The sequence below is a fragment of the Aotus nancymaae genome, unplaced genomic scaffold (assembly GCF_030222135.1).
Source record: "Aotus nancymaae isolate 86718 unplaced genomic scaffold, 86718_ANA_hifiasm-v0.15.2.pri h1tg000014l, whole genome shotgun sequence".
Lineage (NCBI taxonomy): Eukaryota > Metazoa > Chordata > Mammalia > Primates > Aotidae > Aotus > Aotus nancymaae.
The window spans coordinates 1,037,244-1,049,837 of NW_026988425.1; the positions used below are offsets into that span (position 1 = coordinate 1,037,244).

Sequence of the window (12,594 nt, forward strand, 5' to 3'; positions counted from 1 at the left end):
AACCCAGGAGTCAGAGACTGCCGTGAGCCGAGATCGCGCCACTGCACTACAGTCTGGGTGACAGTGCAAGAGTCCATCCCAAAAAAAGAAAAAAACAAAAACAAAAAAAAAAAAAAAAAAAAAACGAAGGCACCAAAAGGCTCCTGCTGTCCCGAGACAGGGGACAAGGTGCGTCCCGCCTTTGAAAGGGCGCCTGGCCGGGCAGCGCTGTCCGTGGTGCTGAAAATCCCAGCAACAAGGCGCGACGGCAGTTCTAAGTGTCCCTTATACACATTTTTGTGGAGAACCGTCCTTGCCCACCGCCAGCCAGCAGGGTCCAGAGTAAGCAAAAGCACGTGCACCGCTGCCCACCTGGAGAAATTGAGTGCTAAACATGCAATTAACGCTGAGTGCACCCCACCCACGAGCGTCCTGAGCCCACACCGGGGAAGCTGCCCACCCAAGTGTGTCCTGAGCCCACAGCAGGTGAGAGCGGCCCACCCAAGTGCGTCCTGAGCCCACAGCAGGTGACAGATGCCCACCCAAGTGCGTCCTGAGCCCACGGCAAGGGAGAGCTGCCCACCCAAGTGCGTCCTGAGCCCACGCAGGGGGGGACTTGCCTACTCAAGTGCATCCTGAGCCCACAGCAGGTGAGAGCTGACCACCCAAGTGTGTCCTGAGCCCACGGCAGGGGGAGCTGCCCACCCAAGTGCGTCCTGAGCCCACAGCAGGTGACAGATGCCCACCCAAGTGCGTCCTGAGCCCACGGCAGGGGTGCTGCCCACCCAAGTGCGTCTTGAGCCCACGGCAGGTGAGAGCAGCCCACCCAAGTGCGTCCTGAGCCCACGGCAGGTGAGAGCTGCCCACTCAAGTGTGTCCTGAGCCCACGGCAGGTGAGAGCTGCCCACCCAAGTGCGTCCTGAGCCCACGGCAGGGAGAGCTGCCCACCCAAGTGCGTCCTGAGCCCACGCAGCGGGGGACTTGCCTACTCAAGTGCGTCCTGAGCCCACAGCAGGTGAGAGCTGACCACCCAAGTGTGTCCTGAGCCCACAGCAGGGGGAGCTGCCCACTCAAGTGCGTCCTGAGCCCACAGCAGGTGACAGATGCCCACCCAAGTGCGTCCTGAGCCCACAGCAGGTGACCGATGCCCACCCAAGTGCATCCTGAGCCCACGGCAGGTGAGAGCTGACCACCCAAGTGTGTCCTGAGCCCACGGCAGGGAGAGCTGCCCACCCAAGTGCGTCCTGAGCCCACGGCAGGTGACAGATGCCCATCCAAGGGCGTCCTGAGCCCACAGCAGGTGACAGATGCCCACCCAAGCGCGTCCTGAGCCCACGGCAGGTGAGAGCTGCCCACCGAAGTGCATCCTGAGCCCACGCAGGGGGGGACTTGCCTACTCAAGTGCATCCTGAGCCCACAGCAGGTGAGAGCTGACCACCCAAGTGTGTCCTGAGCCCACGGCAGGGGGAGCTGCCCACCCAAGTGCGTCCTGAGCCCACGGCAGGTGACAGATGCCCACCCAAGTGCATCCTGAGCCCACGGCAGGTGACAGATGCCCACCCAAGTGCGTCCTGAGCCCATGGCAGGGAGAGCTGCCCACCCAAGTGCGTCCTGAGCCCACAGCAGGGGGGACTTGCCCACCCAAGTGCGTCCTGAGCCCACGGCAGGTGAGAGCTGCCCACCCAAGTGTGTCCTGAGCCCACGGTAGGGGGAGCTGCCCACCCAAGTGCGTCCTGAGCCCACAGCAGCTGACAGATGCCCACCCGAGTGCGTCCTGAGCCCACAGCAGGTGACAGATGCCCACCTGAGTGCGTCCTGAGCCCACAGCAGGTGACAGATGCCCACCCGAGTGCATCCTGAGCCCACAGCAGGTGACAGATGCCCACCCGAGTGCGTCCTGAGCCCACAGCAGGTGACAGATGCCCACCCGAGTGCGTCCTGAGCCCACAGCAGGTGACAGATGCCCACCCGAGTGCGTCCTGAGCCCACAGCAGGTGACAGATGCCCACCCGAGTGCGTCCTGAGCCCACAGCAGGGGGCAGCTGCACTTCATCCCTCCGTCCTGCACTCGTGATGCCCCCACACCCATGGTGAGGTAGGGGGTCTTGAGGATGAACGTGTCACAAAGGGAGTCCGTCCACTGCGAGGCGGGGCTGCTACAGAGGACAGTCTGGCATCCCCCAACCCAGCCTCACAATCTTGCCCAACTCCGTGCCTTGGGCCTACCAGCCGGCCTCTTCCATTGTAACCGACACAAAACAAACTCACACCAAATGGCCTTCACCAGCTCTCAGAACTGACTAAGTCCAGGGTGGGCTTCAGGCCCTGCTGGACCCAGGAGTTCACAGGATCCATAGGACTCTCTCCCTGCACTGCTCAGCTTTTTAAAGTAGGGCCTCTCCATGACCATTCCAGAATCCTTTTGGTTCATGATTTGGGTGAGACGCCCCACGCCCTCCAGAGTCTAGATATCAAATTGCAGGGAAGATAGATTGCAGAGCCTGGAGGACGGGGTGGAGGGAGGGTGACTCCCCAAAGGAAAGCCTTCAGAGGCCAAAGCAACAGCAGTGTTCCACGGTGTCACCAGCTTACAGACGGAGGTAGAGTCATGCGTTCAGAAACCAGCGCTGCCAAAAGGCGCGTGTCCCCCAAGGCAGCTGCCAAAAGGCATCTGTCCCCAGAGGCAGCTCTCAGGATGCCATCTCCAACTCACCACAGGGCCTGCAAGTCCTGCCGCTGACCCTGGACAAAAAAACCAGGCAGCTGCTGGCAGTAGGGGTGCTCACAAGCCACTTTGACTTATCCGAAGGCACATTTTGCATCATTACCATACTTAGAAAATAACCAGGGTGGGGGCCGCTGCCCCCTGCTCCCATCCCAGATCACACTTTTGGGTGTAGCGCATCCTAATGGGGACCGGGGCTCTGCGCAGCACTCCGTGTAGGGGGAGCTGGAAGCAGCAGCATCTGTAGCCCCTCCCTGAAGCTTTGGAGTCCTTGTCCAGCTGAAAAGGGAAGGGGTGGGGGCCTGGACAGAGGACACAGTGGACCCTTAGCCCTCCAGAAAATGTCACTCTGCCCAGTGCTTGAGGCAGCCATGGATAAGAATGGGTAGAAAGGAGGAGAGACAGAGGTGGCCTGTAGGGGGATAGTGAGTAGATGGATGCCCTAAAGGGAAGCAGAGGGGCATCCGCCCCATCACACTGCCAAGTTGTTCAGGGCCAGGGGCTCAGGCCTCATGGCCTGGGGAGGGACCCGAGCACCATCTGGGTGGGGCGACAAGGGTCAGGTGGCGAGAGCAGAGCTGGATGGGCTAACTCTGTGTGGCCACCACCCACCCATGGCACCTTCAACTTGTCCCTCACCCTTGGGAAAAACATCCCAGGGGCAGTCTCTCAGACACTGGTATCAGGACAGGAACAAAATGCTCCTATCACCCGACCAGAAGTTCCTGGAATGGAGGACCTGCCACCCCATAAGAGCGCTCCCCTTCTCAGGGGCAGCTGAGCCGTGTTGAATTAGGAGCGCTCCCCTTCTCACGGTCAGCCGTGTTGAATTGGAAATAAAGCCGACTGCAAATGAGGCCAGCCAACCCCAGAGATGGTCACAGCCCCTGTGACTGTGGCAGCCCTGTGAGGGCAGGCTGTCCCGTGAGCTGGCTCCTGGCAGAGGGTGAACCCAGGGCTGCTTTGCAAGGCACTGAGTCAGGGAGCATTTGATGGGAAAAGGAGGTTCAGGCCCAGTTTACAAAAGCCTGATGGGGCTCATTCGCAGGGGAGAGTCTGAGGTCAACAAGAACCGGGAAGAATGTGTGAAGGACGTAAGTGCAGAAGGAGCTGCGAGGCGGGAGGTCACAGCGGGTGCAGTCTGCACTGGAGCTGCCCCAGGACTTGCCTGCCCTGCTCCAAGGGAAGCAACCCCTCCCACCAAGGGTGGGCCTGGGACCAGACAGAGGACCCCACTGCCATGGCCAGGGAGCATGAGTCTCCTGTCCATGCTGGGGGCTGGGGACGCTGAACTCCAGGTGGCAAGTCCAGGGCTTCATGCCATGTCAGAGAGGAGAAAGCCAGTCAGCCCCCCTCCCGCAAGGCTTGGTTCTTTCATGCCCGCCTGAGGCTGAGAAGGTAAGGCCCAGGCCCGTCTTGATGCTCACCCTCCAGGGCTACAGAGAATGGACGATGGAACCTGCGCATCCAGATGGCAGTGGAGACCAGTCCGACCCTCCTGCAGGCCACAGCAAAATGCCCAACACCAGGCTGCACAAACCTGGGTGACCTGCACTTGCATGGGGCCCTGGTCAAACCGGGGTCCAGGGTGAAGAGGCTCCATCCCTGCCCGTCAGTGTGAGGACCCCAGCAGCAGCCTCGGCCATTGGAGCCGGGCAGGCACAGGAGCTCCGCTGCTCCAGCACGCGTATTTCATCATGAGCCCGGGGGCCAGCAGGCAGGAAGGCAGAAGCCCAGCTCTCTCCGTTCCTCTCTCCCTCTCAGCAGCAGCTCCACCTGAGCTCTCCCACACGACGCCCAGGGGTGGGCTGAGGGTCTCATTCTGAGAACCGTCCCTGTAATCATTTCCCTGCACTGGTGCTCCGTTTGCTGCCATAACAAATCACTGGCGCTTAGCAGCTGAACACAATCGCATTATCTTACAGCCCTGGAGGCTGGAAGGCTGAAATGGGTCCCACTGGCCCGAAATCAAGGCGTTGGCAAGGCTGTGTGCCCTCAGGATGGGGCAGGACTGGCTGCTTTTCCGGCTTGGAGCAGCCACCCCCATTCCTTGGCTGGGGCCCCTTACTCCATCTCAAAGCCGGCAGTGGCCAGTGGTCTTTCTCACATCCCATCTCCAACTCTCCCCTGCCTCCCTCTTCCACTTCTAGGGACCCTTGTGGTCATATCAGGCCCACCAGATAATCCAGGATGACCTTAAGACTGGATGACTGGCAGCCGTAATCCCACCTGCAACCTCCACCCACCTCTGCTATGCAGATGGCACATTCACAGGTCCCAGGAGAAGGACCTGGACATCTTTGGGGAGGGGCCGTTATTCTGTCTAAGTGCCCGGGGCTTCTGAAACCCTCCAAGGTTAGGGAAACCCCTGCACCACAGCGTCCTTCGCAGGGCTGCACCTGGCAGCAACCACACGGAGGCTAACGGCGGCAGGTGCAGGACCAGCAGGAGCGTGGGGCTGGCGCAGGAAAACACCACTCCCTTTCAGGGCTCCTGGCTGGCGTCACCCACGCCCCCACCCTGCCTGCTTCTCCTCCCTTCCTGCTTTGAATCACTTGCTCCATGCGTGCTTGTCTGTGGAAGGCACCTGGAAGGAAGCTGCTTTAGACGAAGTTCAGGCCTAAGGAAGTCCAAAGAGCTGGGCTTTTTCTTTTCTTTTTGTCCTGAGATTTGACAGCCTACACAGCGAGCTTTTCTCTCTCTCTCTTTTTAAAGACAGGGTCTCGCTCTGTCGCCCAGGCTGGAGTGAAATGGCACAATCACAGCTCAGTCCAGGCACAACCTCATGGGCTCAAGTGATCCTCCCACCTCAGCCTCCCAAGCAGCTGGGACTACAGCTGCTGGACACCAAGCTGGGCTAATTGTTTGTAGAGATGGGGTCTCCCGATGTTACCCATGCTGGTCTCAAACTCCTGGCTTCAGACAATCCTTCTGCCTCGGTTTGCCAAACTACTGGGATGACAGGTGTCATCAAGCCCCCATGCCCGACCTTACACAGTGGTTTTTTTTTCTTTTTGAGATGGAGTCTCGCTCTGTTGCCCAGGCTGCAGTGCAGTGGCGCGATCTTGGCTCACTGTAACCTCTGCCTCCCAGGTTCTTGCAATTCTCCTGCCTCAGCCTCCCGAGTAGCTGGCACTACAGGCACATACCACCACTCCTGGCTAATTTTTTGTATTTTAGTAGAGACGAGGTTTCACCGTGTTGCCCAGGCTGGTCTTGAACTCCTGAGCTCAGGCAATCTGCCCAACTCGGCCTCCCAAAGAGCTGGGATTACAGGCACGAGCCACTGCGCCCAGCCCACACAGTGGTTTTTAAAAGTGCCAGGCAAGGGCGGTGGCTCACACCTGTAACCCCAGCGCTTTGGGAAGCTGAGGCGGGAGGGTCACTTGAGCCTGGGAGTTCGTGGCTGCAGCGAGCCGTGATCGTGCCACTGCACCACAACCTGGGCGACAGAGTGGCTCCATCTCTAATGATAAGAGACAAGTCAAAAGTGGGTGCTTAGTGAGTTAAGCCATATCAAAGCAAATCCCTTTTTCAAGAGTCTAATACTTAGCAAAAATACATGTGATCCTGAGGAAAATTTCAACAAAATGCACCGGAGAAAGGGATCGTGGAGCTTTGTAGAGGACTGAGAGCTGAACAGCCTGACCTGCGGGCTGTGACTCAAGCCCAGGTGTGCTCCCGGGAGGCCCCGCCCTGTTCGACCCAACCTCCCACTGAGGTCGGCAGCCCACAGGGCCCGGGGCCACTCCCTTCCAGTTTGCAGGGCAAAGGCGCCACCGGGCCGCTGCCAAGGGCCCCTCCTTCCTCAGGCTCCTATTCAGGGGCTCCAGGCGCCAGTGTGCGTTTCCGACACGCTCCGTGGACTTGGGCCCGCCATAAACACACCAGGCTCAGTCACGGACGTTCCCCGAAGCAGCCGTAATAAACGAAGCTATATCCAGCGGCCATGGGCCCCCACCCCGACACCAGGCATGTCTGGGCTGCGCTCACACCAGAAGCCCTGTCCAAGGTGCACTCAGAAGGACCCGGCCACACGGTAAGGCCCCACCCGGACCTGCTAGAAGGCTCCGGAGTCGCTTACACAGGGCCTTCGTGTCACATAGCCCAAGCTGACTTCTGAGGACAGGCTGTTTCTTCACCCCAAGATCACATCCCTCTGAACCGCCCCTCCCGTTCTCCGCAATCCTTCCAGTTCCTCTGTCTGCTGAAGGACATGTGTTCAGCATCACTGTGTGCCTGGCACCCGCCCAGGGAGATAAGAAGTCTGGCAGGCAGAGGACGAGGGCTCATCACCAGCCCCACCTGGAAGCCTCGGGTCCACACCCTCCACTGCCCCACTACTAGCCCTTCAGAGACAGAGTCACCTGGTCCACTCCAAAGAGAACGGCCAGAGGGGGACTGTGACTTTCAACCTGAGTTGGGGCGCTTAAGAGGAGGAAGCTTGGATTTTATAAAGGGTGGTGTCATGCCCCTGCCTCCCTGAATGCTGACGGCCCAGAGGGTGTGCCCCAGGGAAGCATGTCCGGAGCCACGGCTGCAGGCCGGCGGGGGAGGAGGGCACCCAGCTAGGCTCCTCCATCATCCCCCCCACCCCCCTAACTGGGCCCCCACGATCCCCGCTGTCCCGACTGGGCCCCCCATCATCTCTGCTGCCCTTTGGGCCTGGACTTACTGCTCCCTCTTCCAGGGTGGGGGCTCCACTGTCTACCCCCCTACGCTCCTTCCCCTCCTGCCTCACAGCATCAGAAACCTCCCAGGCCCAGCCAAGCCATGGGTCTGCACTGACCATCACCCCATCCACACAGACTCTTCAGTAAACGCATACAGTGGTGTCTATGCAGTGCGCATTAGGATTCAAACATTAGACTTTTTTCAAAACTGAAAAAAATCATAGATTCAGTATTTTACTCCCACAGCCCCCCAGTGTGACCCACAGGGGCCCCCGTCCAGTGCAGGGTACACCCTTGGTCACTCAAATTCCCAGAGCTCCCAGGGTCCTTCTCAGGGTCTCCACCTGGATGGTGGGGTGGAGGTCAGAGGTCAGGGAGAGGGACTGTTTGTGTGGGGAGCGGAAGCCGGGCCCCCGGAGAGGAGGAGCTGGCCCTGGGGTGCAGACAAGTGCCCGCCTCAGGTGAGTGAGGACAGCGGGTGCGCCGGACACTCAGGCCTCGGCCGGACACTCAGGGCTTGGGGGCCAGCATGGGGACACAGGGGTGGTGCAGGGCACGCAAGGACGTGGCCTTAACTGCCTGAGTCAGCCGCTTGCTTTCAGGGAAAGCCCTGTCAGGAGTGGACTTTGGATGGGGTTTGGGTGATGGCGGCTGCGGGTCAACAGGAGGATGCCTCACCCATGACAGCACCCTGGGTCCAGAGGCTCCCGGCTGCTGCAACCTGACTGGGTGCAGAGGGATGAGGGCCTCCCAAGAGACCCTGTTTTGGGGACATGAGAAAGGCCCCCAGACCAGGATGGTCCTCAGGCTGTGTGCAGACAGGCTCAGCACCCACCACCTGCTTCTCCAGCCTGTCTCCCACCTGTAATGAGAGGGTCTCGGTGGGCAGGCTCTGCTCCTGGAGGAACCAGGGAGGGGACCCCCCACACAGGAAGGAGCACTTTGGGGCCCCCCTTGCACCGCACAACCCAGGGACCTGAGGGGCTGGCCCAGCGGTGTTCGCCTGGGTATGGGCCACCCCTCCTCCCTCAGACGTAGAGGCTGGCGTGACAGGGCTGCCAGTGCCCTCCCTCGGCCCTGCTGCGGGTGGGCGGCCATCAGTCCAGGATGGTCTTGAAGTCAGAAGGCAGCGCCGGGTTGGCTACAGCCTCCAAGGCAGCCAGCGTCGTGCCCAGGAGCTTCCGACTCAGCTGCGACTGGGCTGCGGGGCCAAAGTCAGACTCTGTTCCGGGAGAGGCCAGAGGGGACATCCCCCAGCCCTCCTGGGATGTGCAGACAGCTGGGCAGGCGGGGCCCCAGTGCCGTGTGGCCCCGGCTGGTGGGAACCCCAGTGAAGGAACGGACACCCCCCCACCAGGGCAAGCAGACTGCCAGGCAGCTGGGTGACGCTGGAGCGGTGGGGCAGGCGAGAACGTAAGAAAGACCCGAGGAGCCCGGGACCCCATGCGGGCATCAGGACAGCAGCCAGGGCAGAGGCCGGGAGAGGACACAGCTCAGGGGTCAGAAGGCTCCCGAGGGTGGGAAGGCATCGCCCCAGAGATGGGAGGCAGGGTTTGGGAAGTCTCGGACCCTGCCAGGCTCCGGGCCTGGGGATACCTGCATTTAGTCACATGGGACCACCAACGTGGCTCCAGGCCCCCAAGGTCAGGCCCGGGGGCGCCTGCACTTCAGCAGCATCCGAGGCTGCCCGTGCCGCATGTAGCGTTCGAGGATGAGCCTGGGGGGTACCCGCGCCGGCCTCACCCACACTTGCCTGTCCTGAGCGACCCCAGGAGCGGCGCGTAGGTGACGCGGTGTTGAGTCAGCTTGAGCAGGAAGGCTCGGTGGCACAGCCAGTGCACAGCCTCGGAGGGCAGCGGGCCGGTGGCGCCCCTGGCCCCCAGTGACATCCCTGGAGGGCAAACGAGGCCGAGGTGTCCACGAGCCCAGCCCAGCTCCCCTCCTGGGAGACACCGAGACGCTGCCCACCCCGACGGTCTCGGGGGCACGGGCGGCTCCATTGCCAGCCGCCCTGGCCCAAGCACTGCGGGACTCACAGCTGAAATATTTCTTCAGTTTTTCCAAATGAAATTTCCACAAGACAGAAATAACAGCAACTAGAAGCTGTCAAACTCAGGACCGCAGGCTCGACGTGGCCTGAATTTCAGATGGATCAGAAACCTCCCTGACACTGGACAAAGTGTGCGGAGGCAGAGGAGGGCCTGCAGCTCCGTGACGGCGATGTGCGGCCTCTGCTCCTGAGACGGGTGGGGGAGCCTGGGCCTGGCCTCTTCCTAAGCCCTTGGCCTGGGTTTGCACAGGGGCCCTAAGCGCCACGGACAGGTGACAGCTCAATCCCACCACGGGGCAAAGAGGAGGGCCCAGGCCCCCCGAATCCCACCACGGGGCAGAGAAGCCAGTCCCCCGAATCCCACCACGGGGCAGAGAGGAGAGGCCAGGCCTGCTGAATCTCACCATAGGGCAAACAGGAGGGCCCAGGCCCCCCAAATCCCGCCACGGGGCAGAGAAGCCAGTCCCCCGAATCCCACCACGGGGCAGAGAGGAGAGGCCAGGCCTGCTGAATCTCACTACGGGGCAAACAGGAGGGGCCAGGACCCCCAAATCCCACCATGGGGCAAACAGGAGGGCCCAGGCCCCCCGAATCCCACCACGGGGCAGAGAGGAGAGGCCAGGCCTGCTGAATCTCACTACGGGGCAAACAGGAGGGGCCAGGAGCCCCAAATCCCACCATGGGGCAAACAGGAGGGCCCAGGCCCCCCGAATCCCACCACGGGGCAGAGAGGAGAGGCCAGGCCTGCTGAATCTCACCATGGGGCAAACAGTAGAGGCCAGCTCTCCAAATCCCACCACAGGGCAAACAGAGGGCCCAGGCCCCCCGAATCCCACCACGGGGCAGAGAGGAGAGACCAGGCCTGCTGAATCTCACCATGGGGCAAACAGGAGGGGCCAGGACCCCCAAATCCCACCATGGGGCAAACAGGAGGGGCCAGCTCTCCAAATCCCACCACAGGGGAAATAGGAGGGGCCAGGCCCCCCAGGACGTCCCCAGGCAGAGTGAGGGGAAGGATGGCAGCTCCCATCCCTCCATCAGTTGCTCTGCCCATCCCATGAGAGGGAAGGAGACGGGCCTGCCGGTGGCTAAACCGCTTCCCGATGTGAAAAGGGGTGAGAATTCCCTAAGCCTGATTCACTCAGTCTCCTGACATGCCAACAGCAACAGGCAGGCCCTGCTGCCACGGAGGCTGGACACCGCATACCTGCATTCTTGGCTTTCAGAATGGAGTAGCAGAGGGAGCCCATGTCAGAGATAACGCGCAGGAAAAACGCGGGGTTCTTCCATACTTGCTGGTGAAACGGGAGCTGGAGCACACAGGCATGGAACCTGCGGGACGGGGACAGCATGAGGACAGGCCTCCTGATGAGACAGCGCCCAGGGTGTGGGCATGGGACACACGTGGACCCTGAGGGGCACGGACAGCATGAGGACAGGCCTCCTGATGAGACAGCGCCCAGGGTGTGGGCGTGGCACACATGTGGACCCTGAGGGGCGCGGACAGCATCAGAGGACAGGCCTCCTGATGAGACAGCGCCCAGGGTGTGGGCATGGCACACACGTGGACCCTGAGGGGCGTGGACAGCATCAGAGGACAGGCCTCCTGATGAGACAGCGCCCAGGGATGTGGGCATGGGACACGCATGGAACCTGGGGGACAGCGGGGCCACCTAACAAGACGGTGCCCAGGTACACACACATGGATGCACGCATGCATGTTTGTGTGTGCAGGTACCTGCATGCCCAAGTGCACGCACAGGTACACTACACATTCTGTGTGCCATCTGTATGAATGCACACACACGTGGAGGCTGAATCAGCTCCATGCTGTATGCTAACCCGCCATGCTTCTGATTAAGCCCTGTTCTGGGAAGGCCTCTAAGACTTCCAGTTTATCAATTGTTTCCTGTGTACCAGCAGGTACTCAGCGTACACCTGCCCTCAGTCACACAACCTCGATGTCATCGAAATCAATGACCCATGCCTCCCTGCTGAGCTGCCCGCCTCGGTGCTGCGTTGGCCCTGGGTCTGGACTGACGGTGCAGGTTCCAGCACCTCATCTTGTGGCCACTGGGACAGACTTGGCTTCTGCGTGTAGGTGAAGTCCCTACGTGTTTCTTTCGAAGAAACTGCATCTGTCAGTCCTTTTTGTTGTTGCTGAGACAGGGTCTCACTTTGTCACTCAGGCTAGAATACAGTGGTGTGATCTCAGGTCACTGCACCCTCTAACTCCTGGGCTCAAGCAATCCTCCCACTGCAGCCTCCCACGTAGCTGGAACTACAGGTGCAGAGCACCACACTCAGCTAGTGTTTATTTCCATTTGTCATAGAGATGGGCTCCTCCTGTGATGCCCAGGCTGGTCTCAAGCCATCCTCTCGCCTGGGCCTCCCAAAGCGTTGGGACTACAGGTGTGAGCCACTGCACCGGGCCTGTCAGCCTCCTTCTCTGGCCTCTCAGCTTCCTGGGTCTTTGGGGCAGGACTGCATTGAACCGCTCACTGTGAGACAGCGCAAGTGCACATGTGCTCATACATGCGTGTGCACGTGTTCACATGTACGTGTGACCAGGGCACCCAGGCAAGGTGTCTTATGTGTGATCACGGTGCCTGTGCATGAGCTCATACATGTGTGTGATCAGGACACCCGTGCACAGGTGTGTTCGTACGTGTGTGTGATCAGGGCATCCGTGCACAGGTGTTCGTATGTGCGTGTGATCAGGGCACCTGTGCACAGGTGTTCGTATGTGCGTGTGATCAGGGCACCTGTGCACAGGTGTTCGTACGTGCGTGTGATCAGGGCACCTGTGCACAGGTGTTGGTACGTGCGTGTGATCAGGGCACCCGTGCACAGGTGTTCATACGTGCATGTGAGCAGGGTGCCTGTGCACAGGTGCTCATACGTGTGTTTGATCAGGGCACCTGCGTACCTGGTCTCACTGCCTGAGCCCCTTCTGGAATAACCTGACATCACACCAGTCAAGCCAGCACTCTGGTCTCAGCCTCTCAGTAACTCTACTGAGCTGGGAAGTCTCTCCACGTACCGAGAGAAGCCAGGCCCAGAATGCTTTTGCCTGAGGTCTGAGGTCAGCACAGGGCCATGCTCCTGACCCAGGAGGGAAATACCTTGCGTGGCCAGGGGCTCTCTTCCAAAGGGAGAAACAGCTG

The 12,594-nt window shown here is 60.6% G+C and overlaps 1 protein-coding gene across 2 annotated transcripts in view; it reads right to left on the minus strand.

The window, feature by feature from the left end:
• Nucleotides 1-8,474: 8,474 nt before the first annotated feature.
• The window catches only part of TERT (telomerase reverse transcriptase), a 37,305-nt gene continuing 33,185 nt past the window's right edge, over nucleotides 8,475-12,594 (minus strand). For both annotated transcript variants that reach the window (XM_064375844.1, XM_021675404.2), the window contains 3 exons: nucleotides 10,635-10,759; nucleotides 9,131-9,268; nucleotides 8,475-8,578 (listed from right to left, as the gene is read on the minus strand). In XM_064375844.1, coding sequence (XP_064231914.1) covers nucleotides 8,475-8,578; nucleotides 9,131-9,268; nucleotides 10,635-10,759 — 367 coding nt within the window. The remainder of the gene's footprint in view (nucleotides 8,579-9,130; nucleotides 9,269-10,634; nucleotides 10,760-12,594) is intronic.